Below are 17771 nucleotides of genomic sequence, written 5' to 3'. Positions count from 1 at the left end.
CAGTAGTTGCAGTAATACAATAAGATTAGGCATTTCTCTCTCCATCAAATTCCTTCTAAACTTAAAATTCCAACTTGCAACACAGTTTCCTACCTCTCCTTCAATGGCAACAAGATCTTTTATAGTCGAGTTTTTCACTTTTGATAACACTGCCAGATCCGGAAACCGACTCTTTAGTGTTGTATCTCCAATCCATATATCTCCCCAAAACCGAATAGTTGTGCCATTACCCACTTTGAACTTTACCAACTCCAAAAATTCACCATAAAGTGCTGAAATATCTTTCCAAGGACCTCTTTGGGGAGAGCCTATACCCAGATTTAGTATCCCAACAATTTTCTGCTCTCACATACCGGCTTTTGATTACTTTATGCCAAAGTGAATTTGATTCTAACGGAAATCGCCACAGCCACTTCATAAGGAACCCTTTATTTCTCATGTCTAACCTTCCAATAGCAAGACCTCCCTCATGCTTAGGTCTACACACCTCCTCCCACGCCACCAAATGATCCCCACCCATTGAATCTCCTCCTTCCCAAAGAAAATCTCTCATCATTTTTTCTAACGAGAGTAAAACCACTTTTGGAGCTTTAAAGAGGGAGAGATAATAAATGGGAAGAGATGAAAGAACTGATTGAACCAAGGTAAGTCTACCACCCCTAGATAAAAATGAAGATTTCCATCCATCAAGCCTTTTAGCACATTTTTCCAAAATCGGTGCCCAAAACAACTTTTTCCTGGGCGAGCCACCTAAAGGCATTCCAAGATATGACATAGGCCAATTCCCTACTTCACATCCAATCTGATTAGCACACAAGGCCACCACACTTTCTTGCATAGCGATCCCCAACACTTGGCTTTTACTCATATTTACTTTTAATCCAGAAATAGCACAAAAAGCCTCTACAATTCTTACTAGTGTATGGAGTGATGCCTCATCATCTGCAAAAAGAAGTGTATCGTCCGCAAATTGCAAATGACTTACTTGAATCTTATCCTTGCCCACTAAAAATCCCGAGAATTTTCTTGAAATTACAGCTTGGTCAATCATCCTTCCAAGGACATCTACCACTAATGTAAAGAGAAAAGGTGATAGTGGGTCACCTTGTCTAAGGCCACGAGATCCTTTGAATTTTCCCCTTGTTCTTCCATTCACAAATAAGGAAAACGATGTTGACGAGATACATCCCCTAATCCACTTCCTCCAAGTTTCCCCAAACCCCTTCCTTGACATAACCATATCTAAGAAATCCCATTCCACTCGATCATAAGCTTTCTCGAAATCAATCTTGAGTACCAACCCACTCTTTCCGCGGCACCGGTAATCTTCCACTGCCTCATTAGCCACTAAAACAGAGTCCAAAATTTGCCGCCCTTCTACAAATGCCGATTGTGTTACCGAAATCGTTTCCCCCATTATACCTCGAAGCCTAGCGGACAAAACTTTAGCTATGATCTTGTACACACTTGTTGTAAGACTGATAGGCCTGAAGTCTTTTACCAAACAACTATTAAGTTTTTTTGGTATAAGACAAATGAAAGTCTCATTAACACTTCCCTCAATTCTGCCCTCTCTTTCAAATGCCTTGAAAACTTCCAACAGCTCATTCTTGATAAGTTCCCAATTTGACTGAAAAAAAGCCAAACTAAATCCATCCGGCCCAGGTGCTTTGTTACCATCACAACTAAAAATGGCTTCTTTTATTTCATCTTCTTCAAAGGGTCTTTCTAGATCTGTAGCTAATGATTCTGATAACTGTTTCCATTCAATACCTTCAACTCCCCAACCCGGTCTCCTCTCGGATGTATATAATTTGGAGAAGAATTCTACTAGTTCAGTTACTATTTCATCCTCCTTATCAATTATCGAACCATCCATTCTTTCAATTCTTGAGATAGTATTCCTTGCCTTCCTTGCATTTAATAAATTATGGAACATTCTTGTGTTTGCATCCCCTTCTTTTGCCCATTTACATTTCAATTTCAGCCATAAACTCCTTTCTTCTTCAACTATATATTGTTGCCACTCCCTTTTAAGCTTTCTCCTCTCCTCTGCAAGAGATTGATTCCACACAATACTCCCCTCTTTTTTATCCAGTTCCACTATTCTCCTTTCTACAGCATTCTTGGCCATCTTGTTATTTCCATAAACCCCTTTACTCCATTCCTTTATATTTTTTTGCACTTTCTTCAGCTTGCACATAATTTTCGTTCCTGGCCAGCCGTCACCACTAGCATTTCTCCACCAACCTTCAAGTAACTTAAGAAAAGATTTGTGTTCCAGCCAAAGATTGTCAAACCGAAACGGTCCAGGCCCCCATTTAGGCGGATTCGAGTCAATAACAATAGGATTATGATCTGAAACTAATCTCACCAACATTTCTTGACGCACAAATGGAAACAATCCATTCCATTTGCAAGTATAAAGAAATCTATCCAACCTACTGCAGATTGGTGTAGCTCTAAAATTAGACCATGTGAACCGCCCATTACTTAAATTAGGATCAATCAATCTCATTTCCCGAATCAACTCATCGAAAATCTTCATACTCTTAGTACAAGAGTTGCTATTCAACTTCTCCCCCACTCTTCGCACAACATTAAAATCCCCCCCCAAACACCATGAATCTCCACAAATAGAATAAAGGCCAGCCAACTCATCCCAAAATTCTGACCTTAAATTGTATGAACAAGGTCCATATAATCCCGAAAACCACCATGGATCTAATCCCTCAGCTTGGATCAAGATTGAAATAGAAAAATTACCAATCAATGAATCCAAAACCTTAATATTCCTCGTATCCCATATTAGCAATGTTCCTCCAGATCTTCCGATGGATGGGCTCAAAATCCATGCCTTAAACCGTGACCTCCAAACACTACCAATAAACCTTCTATCTACAACTTCCTTCTTCACCTCTTGTAAAATCACCACATCCGGACTAGCCTTACATATTGTCGCTTTAATTGCCCTTCTCTTCTCCTTATCCCCACTCCCTCTTATATTCCATGAAAGGATCTTCATTGAGCTTTCTTGACCACCCCTGATTTTTTGCAGCTTCTATCATAATTGACATTAAATGTCAAATTATTCAATTCTCTGCTTAACTTTCTCATTGACTTCCTTTCTCCTTTGATCACATTGCTGTCCTCATTATTCTGCATGATCTCCATTCCCATCTCCGCCATGGATTGAACGATGTTAGACCATGAGTGATCCTCATGATAGTGTTGTCTTGTATTCTGTCCCATCCCGAGGTACTCAGTAGTTGACTGCTTTTCCTGTTCATTCTGTCTCCACAGTTCCTTGATATCACCAATAATATCTTCTAGCTCTTCACTATCCTCGGCCTCAGAATCTATTTCTTCCCCCTCCGAACACTCACTCTCTGAACTTAGTCCCAATATTTCTTCTTCAAATGACCCTATATCAGCCTCCTCCTCCTCAAAATAAAATTCTTCTTCTGCTGACACTGCTGTTTCAATTCTGGTATGTCCCATAGACTTTCTTTTTCTGATATAGACCTTCCCAAACGGAACAAACCCCTTTTCCTCTTCTTGTTCTACCTCTGCCATTTTTTCCAGAATAGGAGACTTTACTGATTTTTTTATTATTTCAAAATCTGCCCAAAACCATATAGTTGCAGCTCTGAATTCTTCTCGAGACTTTGGTTTGAGTGATTTTAATCTCCCTTCAAAAAATTCATTGATAATCTGCTCTGGATTCTTTTTTACACAAATAGCCCTCTTTCCTTTTCCTTTGCTAGCCCACGGGTCCACTCCTTTACACTTGGGGTTATAAGATAACTTTATTTCAGACCTTGTCTCAACTCTTTTCTGGGCCAAAAAAATACTAAAAGGCCCATTATGATAATAAATCAAAGGCCTCAACTCCCTATTGTCCCCAGCCAAGGCCATGCATTTATCATCCAACCCCTTTCGGCCCAAACTAATTCTAGGGCCCACCACAGATAAATTACTGACCTGGCCCATTTTATTAAAAATCTCCTTTTCATATGTCTGCCACATATACCTTAAATTGATACAATCAATAGGCATTAAAGAGAACCTCACACGTGGCCCTTCTAGATCCCTCAGCAATCTTCTAAATACGGTATGGATAGTTGTCATTCCCCTGGATTCCTGCGATTTCTTTTTGGAAATCCCAATCGCCTCCACAACATTAAACCGCGCAGGAAATTCAGTCTCGATAACCCCAAAATCTTCTCTGACCTTTGAGTTCTTCCCTGACTGAGCACCATTCACCATAGCCACCGGAGCTGCTGATCTCCCCGACTCCGACTCCTCTGTTTCCTCTACAAAAATCGTTTCATCTTCTCTGTTAATTTCATTCTCATCCGTTACCCAATTTTCAACCTCGTGGTGAACAGCAAGCTCGATTCCGTCGTGCTTCTCAACGCTGACAGCCATCCTTACTGATCCATCTTCGTCCCTACCATCTCCGGCCTTCACCCTTTCCCTTCCGACCGCCTCGGCTATCCCCCTGCCTTCTGCACCATAACCCTCATCGGCCCCAGTGTCTACCTCATCGCCAGCCACCTTGTTGTGGTCGAAATCTTGGTACCAACAGGTGTTAAAGTACCCATGGAACCTATAACTCAAGTCATTCAGCTTGAACAACCTCAGTTCAACCTTGCTGTCTTCGTATTCCATGATCAATGACTCCGGTATGAATCCGTTTTCGTCTCCCACCAACTGAAGTCTCACGTGAGAAAGTAAGGAAGCTTCAGCAGACTCCTTGTCCACATCCAGAAGTCCACCACAACACTCACCTATTTTCCTGAAGGTCTTCATGTTCCATAGGCTCAAAGGCAGTCCGTATATACCAATCCAAGAGTCTCTACATTCGACTTTAATGCTTTCCTTTTGAGCTTCCCAGCTCCATTGAGAGAGAGAGACAACCGTCTGTGCACCTGGAACTCTCAATCGTTGAATAAGGATTAAAGCATCTCTTTCCTTCTCATCTTTGCACCATACAATGCATCTGTCATCAAATAGCTGGCTGACCACCAATTTCCTTCCTAACTCCCTGGATAAATTATAAAAGATAACACTCCATGATACGTAGCTGTTATCTCGGGTGAGAATGATGGCCAACTTCCAATTCCTCTTTTGTGCTTTTGATCTCATGTATTCATAGAGCTTTGGTTGCTGGAATCTCTTTTCTGGGTATGGATTCTTTGGTTTAAAGCTAGGATTGATGGCTGGATATAGGTCCAGCCAATCAATATCACTCTTTCTTCGGCCTGGCAGTTTCGAAGTAGCATTCCTCAATAAGTCGGGTTGTTTGACCATCGGCTTCCTTGTTTCCTTGACAACATTAACCCACGATCGTTGGTTCAGAGGTCCTTTACTTTGCATCTCTCCTATCTTCTGGACAGATTTCCCATGGACACTTGCTTGTTCTCTTTTCATAGTTCTGTTTAGGCAATGTATGAGTTCAGACCATCCTTCCTCGTTCTCTTCTTCTGGTATGATAACTGATTTCAGTTTGTTGTTCCTTAGTGCTGAAAGTTTCAAAAAGCTTCCTTTTCTGTTTGAGAAACACTCCAGTAACCAACTGCCAGAACTATTTCGAAATGATCTCTTGAAGCTAACTCTTTGTCTTTCCTCCTTCTGATGGACTTCCTTCACGGTCTCGATTAACCAATCCACAGCATCAATTGTTATAGTGATTTCATACCCAAAGTGTCTGGTTCTCTCACATATTCGAACTGATCCACCATCATAAGTCAAAGTAATCATGAACACCTTGTATTTAGTGTGAAAACTCCAATATTTTCGTAGTTTTTGATCAATTAGAGGATCACACTGATTTTGCCAGTCAAAACCAGTGGGGTAATGACCTTTTTTCTTCCCAAAACCAGTGGGGTTTTGGTGTTTTCCATAGCCAGAAGGGCCATGGACAGCCCTAGTGTGCATGACAATGTTCCTCAGAAAGAGGAGAGAGAAGAGAGAAAAAAAATATCTAACTTAATTTTTATTTTGAATATTAATCATATGCCACACATCTTATACCATTTTTATCGACACTTTTAACTGCAGAACTCTGAGACAATAAGTAAGGTAAGTCCATTTACTGAAAAAAAGATAAAGAAAAAAAAAAAGAATCTAGGGTTAGATGACAGCTAGTAACTCAACTTAGACATTTTTTAATAAATATGTGATGTTTGTTGAATCAAATGTAATAAAAGTATTTAAGGGCATCCTCAGATTTTCCTTTTTCTTTTTTTGAAACAAATTTGCCGTGTTTTAATTTCTAAGAAGATTACAAGGGAGTGAAAAAGCCACTGGACAACGTAAACATGGCGATACAGAAACACTTGCATACAAGACAATAAAGAAAAACATAACATATATTACATAATGACATTCTAAACTCTCAATAAAACAGAGAAGGGAATCTCTTTCAACCCCTACCCACAACCTTATTTTTCCCATAAGCTGTCCAAATCGCTGCTTTGTTCTTAAAAGGTCATCTTCTTCCTCTCCAGCCATATAGCCCACAGAATAGCTGACATGGCAGTGACTCATAGAACTTGTCTTTCCTTGCATCCTCTAATCGAGAACATCAACATTTCCTGAACAACCAGCGGGGGTTCCCCAAAGCATCCCAAACTCATTTAATAGTTTGTACCACAATCTCAAAGAGATGTCACAATGAATGAATAGATGTTTACTGTTCTCATTATCTTTTCTGCATAGTACACACGAACTAGGGGAAATGACCATAGAAGACTCTTTTGAAGAACTTCATGCACATTCAATCTATCACACACCATCATTCTTCAAAAGAAAAAAAAAGGTCTATCAGATATCATGAGCTATAAGTAAATTCTTACTTTGGGAGGCAATTGTAATTTCCAAAGAACATCCACCCAATTTAGAGACAAGAAGGGACTCATCCTCTCTTAGCAAGTCAAAAGCTGACTTACAAGAGATTTTTTTTTTATTATTTCCCTTCCAATTTCCGCAATCTTCCAACAAATCACAAACTTGGATGCCATCCATTCTTTGGAGAAAGTGAGTTGACTCCAGAATGTCATTTTCTCTCAAGTTCCCCAAGAGATGCAAATTCCATGTTACTGAATGCATATTGTTAACTATAAAATCTGAAATGACATGCGCTTTTTACAACTTTGTCTTGCCAAATCTGGAAACGATTCCTTTAAGGTGGATCCGATTGTAATTTCCCAATGGAGTCCTAAGAGACCATCTAGAGCTGATTTTTGTGTCCCATCCATTTTCTTGCAATCCATAATTTTAGTTTTTTTTTTTATTTACAAAAAAAGAGTAAGAGGCCGTTGTCTTAGACTAGTCCTCAAGGCTAAACACAAAATAAAACAAAACAAATTTGGCTTTAGAACCTATTACATCAGTGTTTTCCACTCCCTACACAAGTCTTGGAATGAGAAATTCTCAAAATGTTTAGCCTTAAAGACCCACATAATTGTCCAAAATCTAATTCTCTCCCATAGATCCTCCCTAAGCTTTCAATTCCTTCAAATATTCTGCTATCTTTTTCACCCCACACTGCCCAAATCATGGCCAATATTGCAGTCCTCCAAAGTATAGCTCTTCTTTTTCCACCCTCCAGCTTACTCATCATGACTTGGGATATAAAACGAGGCAGGGTCCAAGCCAACTCTAATTCCTTATATAAGGAAGACCTGATTTTGAGTGTAAGAACAGTCCAAGAATAGATGTTCAGTTTGTGAAACAACTGGACTAGACTTGCAACAAGCACACCAACTAGGGGACAAAGACATATATTGTCTCTATCTTTTTGCATAATATCATGTACATTTGCTTTCTTCAAAGCCACCAATCAGCCGAACACTTTTACTTTTATTGGAACCTTGCTCTTCCATAATACTGTAGTCTATTCGAACCCTCTTACATTCTAATTAGCGGTAGACCATTGAAAGGCTGATTTGCATGAGAATAGACCCCCATGATCTTACCACTCTTACTAGATTTACATGCTAATTGATTTAGCAACCTAACCTCCCTCTCCATCAAATTCCTCTTGAAGCTAAAATCTCATCTAGCAACCTAGTAACCTCCTTCCTCAACTGCAACCACATCGCTTATACAAACATTCTTTGATTTGGCTAATACTGCTAAATTCGAATAGGATTCCAAAAGGGTAACTTCACCTATCCACACATTCCCAAAAGCGAATTCTATCCTTTCCTTGCTTTAAAGCAAACCAGAGAAATCCTATCACCTTTTTTAGTATCCCACAAATTTTGTGCTTTACCATAACAACTCTCAATCACCTTGAGCCATAATGAATTTGGCTCTAAAGGAAATCTCCATAGCCAATTCATGAGCAGCCCTTTATTTCTCATATCCAATCTTCCTATACCCAACCCTCCCTCATCTATTGGTTTGCAAACCTCCTCCCAAGCAACCAAATGATTTCCTCTCGCTATGTCACTGCCTTCCCATAATAAGTCTCTCACCAATTTTTTCAAAGATTTAATTATAGTCTTTGGAGCTTTAAATAGAGAAAGAAAGTAGATGGGAAGAGAGGAGAGGATTAATTGAACAAGTGTCAATCTACCCCCTCTTGATAAGAAGGAGCACATCCATCAAGTCTCTTTGCACATTTTTCCATTACCGGATCCCCAAATGCCCTTTTCCTAGGCGATCCTCCCAATGGCATCCCTGGTACTTCAACGACCAACTACCCACTTCACAACCAGTAAAAGAAGCACATTGTGTCACTACACTATCTTGCAAGCATAAACCCAACAATGGACTCTTATTCAAGTTCACTTTTAAACTTGAGATGGCACCGAAGTCTTCAACTAGCCTAACAAGCTTTTGAAGGGAGTCCTCATTGTTTATGAAAAATAGTGTGTATCATCAGCAAATTGTAAGTGACTTACTTGAAGAATCCTCTCTTTTCCAATCCTAAATCCTGAAAATGTGCTTGAATCCACCGCTTTATCTGCCATTTTCCCAAGAACATCTGCCACCAAAGTAAGGAGAAAAAGCAAAAGAGGATCGCCATGTCTAAGTCCCGGAGATCCTTTGAATTTTCCTCTTGGCCTTCCATTAATGAAAATAGAGAATGAAGTATTCAAAATACATCCTCTAATCCATTTCCTCAAAGTTTCACCAGATCCTTTTTTTGTCATGACCAAATCCAGGAAATCCCATTCCACTTCTCAAAATCGATCTTGAACACCAAGCCACTCTTGCCTCTACTTCTGTAGTCTTCTACCGCCTTTTTATAACCATTTTCTTGTTAGGCTAGTTGAAGCCTTTTGTGCCATCTCAGGTTTGGCTTAGATTCTGCTTTTAATAAATTATACATTGTAAATTTTAAGTCTTATTTGGCTTAGATTTTGCTTTATTGTTTCTATTCTTGTTACCATGCTCCTCTGTCATAGGTGAGGATCACTAATATAGTTGGGAAGAGTCAATGTAAGACAATTTTTCGAAAAAAGAAAGAAAGAAAGTAATCTTTTTAAGAACTCAACATAATAAACCTTATTCTGGAGGAAAGCTCCACAACCAATTCATTAGTAGTGATTTATTTCTTTAGCAAAGATTCCCAAGGCTTAATCCCCCTTTATTTTTTAGCTTGGCATCTCCATAGAGACAAGGTGTTCGCTTCCTAACTCTCCTCCTTCACAAGCATTCTTCCATCCTTCAAGCCTCACATAAACCTAATAAAGCAATTTCCTAGGTTTATCATCCAAAGGAAGACGAAGATGTTTTAAAGGCCAAACTCCCACACATGACACAACAATTTGCATTAGCGTACGAACAAAGTGAAGAATCATCCACGTTGAGCAAGCTACTCTTGTTCAAATTAACTTTTAGCCCCGAGTGTATCATATACAAATTGCAGATGAGTAACCTAAAATCATGCAACATATCTACATTTGTCTTCTCCACAAATCTACCTAAGATGTCCACCTCTAAACTAAAGAGAACAGTGGATTAGGGATCACCTTGTCTCAACCCCTATATCCCTTGACCTACCCATCCGGCCTCCCATTGATGAATATTGAATGGACTGATTCCAAACATCCCACGATCTAGTACCTCCATTTCAGCCCAAAGTTCTTTTTAAGAACAAAATCTATGAATTTCCACTCTATCATTCATATTCCTTTTCAAAGTCTAATTTTGAAGGCAACAACTTTCTTCTTCAAAATGGCTACATCCGTAATTTGCCTCCCACCCTCCGCTTTGTTATCTTTGTTGCTAAACCTAGGTAAAATTTTTTTGCAGGCTCTAGTTAAGAAAGATCCAGTCAGACGACAAGTTTTACGTGTTAAAGGGTGTTTTGCTGGATCAAAAGCTGAAAATCAATTAGAACAAGGAGACATGGTGTTGGCTATCAACAAGGAGCCAGTTACATGCTTCCAAGACATTGAGGATGCATGTCATGCCTTGGACAAGTATGATAACAATGAAGGGAAACTTAACATTACCATTTTCAGACAGGTGAGCTACTATTTTCTCATATTTTTCTTGCTGTATGTTTTTTTTGTTTCCTTGGGTGAGAGATGTTTTTCTCTCCCTTTTTCCTGTGTAGTTTCTCCCATAATGATTATACTAGTTTTGTTTCTTATTTAAATTTAATAAAGAAATTATAAATCTGCTATATACAACATAAATTGTTTTGATAATTTTCTTGTTTGGGGAGAAGTAAATGGGTGATTAGCTAAGAGAAGTACGATCCTGTATCAGCTACCTTGTGGTGTACATTACTTGTTACTTGGTACTGGTTTTCTGGATTTCTTTGGCCTATGACCAGTAGTTGTGTTAAACTGTTTATAATTCCACCTGCATGCTTTCAGGGACGTGAAATTGATCTTCAAGTGGGAACTGATGTTAGAGATGGAAGTGGCACCACTCGTGTAATAAATTGGTGTGGTTGTATTGTTCAGGATCCTCATCCTGCAGTTCGTGCTCTTGGATTTCTTCCAGAAGAAGGTCATGGAGTTTATGTGGCAAGGTAAGACTTCTCTTCACTTGCAGATAATAAGCAGAATGAAAAATAAGATGTGGTTTTTTGAAAATTCTTTATGAAGATGCTATCATACCAGCAGCAGGTTTAATAGGGGCAATAATGATGACTCTTGGGTGTTTGCCCTCAAACATGAAAAGTGACATTATAGGAAATAAATGCTGTGTTCCGTTGAGACTGGGTTAATAATGGGTAGCTAACTACACTTAAACTGGCCATGCGTGTCATTAGTATATTTCTTCTGTTAATCTTTTTTAATTTCTATTTTTACTAGATACACCTATGTTCAGACCACAGTTTTTCTCGTAAGTTTTAATAAAGATTTTGAGGCTACTTGCATCTTCTTAGTTTTCTTCTGTAAGAATGCATTTCGTAAGCCACTCTATATTCTATTTCATTTGTACAAAATGATGATAGATGTTAAGTTCATGCTTTGTTTTCATCTTTTCAACAGACTGATTGTCTAAGATCAGTTGTAATTTTAGAAACCTTGTTTTTGTCTTTTATTGGGAGTCCCAAGTTTTTGTAACTATGGTGTTCCTCTTCCTTTGTGTGAGGGTTCTAATAGCAATCTTTGGTGGTCAGGCAAATGTCAGTCAAAGACAGTTGACCTCTGTCCTTTTTTCGAAAAAAATTAAAAATAAATAAATAACGGTGATAACAAGTTGAGAAATTATCAGGTGGTGTCATGGCAGTCCAGTGCATAGATATGGCCTATATGCTCTTCAGTGGATTGTTGAAGTTAATGGAAAGCCAACTCCAAATTTAGATGCTTTTGCAGATGTGACAAAGGTACTCTCTGTCTTGTGTATATTATATTTGTAATACATGAGTAAGATAAGTCAACCTGGTTGATATTAGAGCTGTTTTACTTAATTAGGATGTGATGAAAAAAATAGGGTGGAGTTCCTAATAAAATTCCACCTCATAGGAAAAACCCGCCAAAAATGGGGAAACTTTACAGGCTACTGCTTGAGAGCACGGAATGGATTCTTGAACTTACTAAGGCCAATAACCAACCCAGATCACCTTGATTAGATATTTATATTTTAATATATTAATATATGTATGCGTATAAATACTCTATTTGCCTCTAGACGCTGACCACGCTAATCTGCTAATCTGCCTAGCCCTTTATATTCTCATCGACAAGAACATCACATTACAAAAATGAATCTTAGAAAATCCTATAACTTTTTAACTGAGGTAGAAAGTTTATTGTTCTTGTTATTAATTATGGCGTACTTTTTTTTTTTTTTTTTTTTTTCTGTAATTGAGTCTTGTCATCTTGTCCTTGTCCTGTGATACGAATAGAGTAATTCAAGCTAAAGAAAACAATAAAACAGTATCCCAAACGGTAAAAAATTGCTGTTACAACAGAGAGACAAGGTTACAACTAGGGGAGCCCTAAGGCCCCAGTGATGCAAATAGAGAAACACTCAATTCATTGCCTTACACGCCTATTTAATTATAGTACCAATTCCTCACTCAAGACTAACCTCCCATACGAAGACTCATAGCCTTTTTATTAACCATATTTTAGCACACCATACTAGGGCCTAACATCATGTTTAGTAGATTCATTAATTAAAGAACATGCTTATATAAATTTGTATATATATATTTATATCTTTTCTTTGTGAAATGGGACCAGGGTCTAGAACATGGAGAGTTTGTTCGTATAAGGACAGTGCATCTGAATGGGAAGCCTAGAGTACTAACACTGAAGCAGGACTTGCATTACTGGCCTACCTGGGAGTTGAGGTTTGATGCGGATACTGCAACATGGCGTCGAACCGTAATAAAAACACTAGGATGAAGTATCACGAGTGCCAAAATGAGACTTTGCTTGCAAAGTTCCTTCGAAATACTTCTCACTTCATGCTACCTTGGAGGTTCAGAGTAATGAACTCAATCTAGTACATTTTGGAAGAGCTTGAAAACTGAAGATCATAATGTCATTTTGATTTTTGGATGGGAATATAGCATATTCCTATCATAAATTCTTGTAAGAACTTCATTTTATGTGAAGAGTATTTTAGATGTGGAATCTTATTTCATAAAAGATGCCTTAAGTCATTTTACTAGGACAACAAATATATATTATATTGTATTATTATACTAGGCTCATATTTGATTTTTCTATTACCCATCCCAATGTTTTATTTCTGTAGTGATTTAACTCTTTTTGTATCTTTATATGTTTGTATATTCATAGTTTTCCAGCTAGGACAACAAATATATGTTTGTAGCTTTATTTTGTTGTTGAAAATTCATCTCTGTAGTGTATGTGAAACAGGATTGGGATTTCTTAATCTACTAAAAATTGTTTCTCCTTTGCGTACGTTGACATAATATCCTCTACAATGTGTATTTGGGATGATTGTTTTGTAAAAAAAAACTTTTATTAGTAAAATGACTTTACAACTAAAATAATTTTATATAATTGCAGAAACGACTATGAATTATACTGTGCGGCTATAAACAATTATTTTGATTGTAACACGATTATAGATTTATATTGTGATGATTGCATAGAGTAAATTAAGTTATGTTATTTTGCTAATGAAAATTGAACAGAATCCATTGGTAAATTCTGACCCGCACTAAAGGCCTAATGATTTGGACAGTCTCGGAGAGAGGGTTGGTGTAATAGATAATGTCTGTGAAAAGTAGGAATAGAGGATTTCTGATGGATATCTAACATAAAGCTGTACAGAGTTATTTATCTAAACTTCATTACGAAATAGTTCTTTCCTACTTGGTCTGGAATGTAAGCACTTAACAGAGTTAGGGAAATTCATCACTCGGTAATGTTCTCTTTTGTATTTTTCTTTTGAAACAACAAATTAGAATAAGGTCATTTCCCCGAAGACACCAATATGAACCCCAAGAAAGGCCAGAGGTCCTATTTCAACTCTCAAAGATGCAATTCAACAAGTTCAATTCATGTATAATGCTAACAGTAGAATGGGATTTTTTTTAGTTTTTACTATTTTATGGAATTTTTAAATAAAACTTATGTGGTATTTTTCTATATTAGGCTTTTAATTATTGTACTATGTTGTTAAGCTAAGAAACTCTTTATTTATTTGAAATGTTTGTGTTTTCTAAGTTACATGAAAAATCTTATCATTATTATATTATAAAAGTTATTGTTAGTCATATAAATATTGTTTTTTTTTTTTATAACATATAAATATTATTATGAAAGCCAATTTTAATATCTAAAAATGCACGTGGGGAAAATTGTAAAGAAAACTGCAATTTTCCCCTAGCAATGCGTCATTTTATAGCCGCAAAAAGTAAAAAAAAAAATGTGTAAAATTATGTGTCAAGTTGTAACCGACGCAATAATCTAATTAGTTTCGATTACAATTTGAAGCTAAATTTTTTGCTTCATTCAAGAACTGACGCTAATAGAGCATACTTTTTGCTTCAGTTCTCAACCGAAGCATAATAAAGTTTGCGTCGGTTTAGAAATAAAGCAAATAACTTGACTATTTGCGTCTGCTGTATTACGTCAATTTATACAACGGACACAAAATTTTTTTGTGTCATTTTACAAGTGAAGCAAAAAGTCAATTTTGTAGTAGTGTAAGAAATTGAACAGACATAAGACACCTAAAAAATAGTTTCATGCAAATAAACATATAAAACTATGAGAAAATAAATTGAAAAAGAAAATGAATATACTTCAAAAAGAAACAACAATGTACCTAAGATGAATACTTAAAATTTGGATCAATTTACTTTTCTTTTTGATATGGAGGAAGTTTTTCCTCGGAGTCAGTACTTATAATCTTTAGCAACATCTTCCATTGCATTTTTAGTGGAGGAAGTAGGTTCCATCCAAACAAAACGACAAAAAATAAATCGATACCAGTTTCATCATACAACAACAATGAACAATGTGAAACCAAATAAAAATTAGTTTCGTTACACAACAACAATGGAGATTATGAAACAAAACATAAATGATATATAATGAAAATAACTTAAACTAGTTTATATCGAACCTATAAAACCAGTTTTGTTATGATTTTTTATGAGTTCACAAGTATTGTTATGATCAGATCTTGACGCCAATAGGTATATATCGAGCAACCTTGTGGCCACCACCTGCAACCCAAAATAGAGAGGGAAAGTGAGAGTGAATGAGAGATAGAAATGGAGGAAAGGGAGAGTTGTGAGAGAAAGATAGGCCAACCTAAGCAAGAAAGAATTTGACAATCACTTTGAAGCCATCATCCAATGCGTCGACGCTTCAAGAGAAGGGAAATGATGCATTTTTCCGTTGATCGTACGAAGAGGAAGAGAGAGTGAGGTGTAAACAGTGGTGGAGCTTTGTTCGATCTACATTGGAAGTGGCGGCTAGCTAGGGTTGAGCCGATTGGAGAGGTGAACAGAGAAGGAGAAAGGACCCTCCTTCCTTCGTTTCATTTTTTTGATAAAACAAAGAAAAAATTTAAATATGTTATTTGGAAATAATTATAACAACAATATGGCATAATAAATATCATAAAAAGTAATAAAAAAATGCCTAATCCCACAAAAAGGTGCTATTTGTAATAAAGTTTTAAAAATTTATATTTAATGTAATTTTTACTTGAAACAACTTCGGAATCATGCTTAAGCTTTTGTAGCAGCTCTAAAATCCAGCCTCACATACCATCATTCTAGTGCAAAAGATAGATTACTTCTTAAGATCTAAGTCCAATATTATTGTAAAACTATTGTATGAGAAACCTTTAATAATTTATGAATCTATTGACATCACCTAATTTTGATATATTATATATATTGTTGGAAATTATTTTACCAGAATCTTAGATCTACTCACAAGTATGTTGATTAATACCCTAAATATGAACTTTCTAAAACGATGAAATAAACACATATAAAGTTTAGGAAACCTTACATTGGGTGCAGCGGAATTAAATGACTCCTTCCATTCAGATATCTAGCCCTTGATTCCTTTCTGTAGCAGAGCATTATCAATATCTGAACCTGGATCTCTTTCTCTGAATCTTTGATGCTGAAACCTCCTTCTTGCTGAAAGTCTTTCTTCACGATCTTCCTCACTATGATTGAGGTATCACTTGCTGTGTGTGGGCACTACTCTCACACTAAGATTTTCGAAATTGAAGGAAGAAGAAAGAGAAAGTGGGTTCGGCCAAAGATAGGGAGAGAGAGAGGCTCAGTTTTTTCTGAATCAGAAGTGTAGAAATTTAAGTGTAAATTTCCTGAAGCCTTCACTATCTATTTATAGCATTCCACTAGGGTTAGGTTTGAATTATTTGGCATTAAAATAATGAAAATATCAGTTTAAATTTCCTACAAAAGTGGCTGGCCCTGTACTAGTGGATTTGGGCCTCACTTTTTGTAATTTTGCAGTTTTACCTTTTCTGCATCTGATTTTCTCAAAAATGTCAATTTTCTAATTCAACCATTTAAATGCCAATTCTAACTATTTAATAACTATAAATAATTATTAAATAATATTGTCATTTATAATATTTATTAATTGAACCATACAAAGTATCATAATTAACAAATATGCCCCTATAAACTCTTTCTTTACAATTTCGCCCTTACTTAGTGAAAAATTCACAAATAGACATAATCTAATTTGAGAATTATAATTGATTAATCAAAACTAATTATATGAGTCTTACAAGCAATATTATCTCAACTAGTGCGGGGACCATGGGTCTATATAACCGAGCTTCCAATAAGTAGATCAAGAATTTAGCACTAAAATTCACTAACTTATTAATTCTTCGTTGAATCCACGCATAGAACTTAGAATTGCACTCTCAGTATATAGAATGATCTATATGTTCCACCATATAGATGCATCATTAATTATCCATTGTTATAATCCTAATGTGATCAATGATCCTCTATATGAATGATCTACACTGTAAAGGGATTAAATTACCGTTACACCCTACAATGTATTTATTCCTTAAAACACTTGACCCCGTATAAATGATATTTCAGCTTATGTGAAATGAGTACTCCACCATTTATGTTCGTTTGGTCAAGCTCGAAGGAGATCATCCTTTGCTTACTATTCGCCAGATAGAAGCTATAGATTCCATGTTTATGATAGCGCTCCCACTCAATTGCACTACCGTGTTCCCAAAATGTACGTATCACCCTGACCTAAAAGTAGGCTTAACTAACAAATCAAAGAACACGAATAGCCTTTCAAGATTGAGCCTAATCATAACAGGATTAAGAACATTTGATCTAGGATCAACTAGGCGACATTGACTTGAATAGATATTACGGTAAGTTTAATAAATCTAAGTCAAAGTTCAATATCGGTCCCTTCCGATGCATACTCCATGCATCCAACCTGAGCTTTACTTTAACCAATGCTCTGGAAAGAACATAGCACTTCTCCAAATGCAAGTAAACTCTGTTGTAGATTATCATATCAGTAAAACCCTATGTCTGATAAATCTAGGAAACTTTATTCACATAGTCATGTTTACTTTCCAATGTGTTGACGGCACAATAAACATGATCAAGTATGTGAAAAGGGTTTGAGATGAATTTATACATTATGTACATATAATCATGAAATAAATCATGTGAACCATGCAACATTAAATGTTATTTCTGATCTATATTAATAAGTAAATCTGATTATATTGAAATGAGTTTTATTTAGGGCATAAAACCCAACAAACTCCCACTTGCACTAATATAAAACAAAAAGTACGTTTCAAATAATCTCAAC

The 17771-nt window shown here is 36.6% G+C and overlaps 1 protein-coding gene across 3 annotated transcripts in view; it reads left to right on the top strand.

Moving 5' to 3' along the window:
- The window catches only part of LOC115722540 (protease Do-like 7), a 36553-nt gene extending 23384 nt beyond the window's left edge, over positions 1–13169 (top strand). For all 3 annotated transcript variants that reach the window (XM_030651776.2, XM_061103884.1, XM_030651777.2), the window contains 4 exons: positions 10276–10491; positions 10848–11005; positions 11698–11809; positions 12672–13169. In XM_030651776.2, coding sequence (XP_030507636.2) covers positions 10276–10491; positions 10848–11005; positions 11698–11809; positions 12672–12836 — 651 coding nt within the window. In that variant the 3' untranslated portion in view covers positions 12837–13169. The remainder of the gene's footprint in view (positions 1–10275; positions 10492–10847; positions 11006–11697; positions 11810–12671) is intronic.
- The last annotated feature ends 4602 nt before the right edge of the window (positions 13170–17771 follow it).

Source organism: Cannabis sativa, chromosome 9 (assembly GCF_029168945.1).
Source record: "Cannabis sativa cultivar Pink pepper isolate KNU-18-1 chromosome 9, ASM2916894v1, whole genome shotgun sequence".
In the NCBI taxonomy this organism is placed as follows: domain Eukaryota; kingdom Viridiplantae; phylum Streptophyta; class Magnoliopsida; order Rosales; family Cannabaceae; genus Cannabis; species Cannabis sativa.
This window is presented reverse-complemented; position numbering and strand designations above follow the sequence as displayed.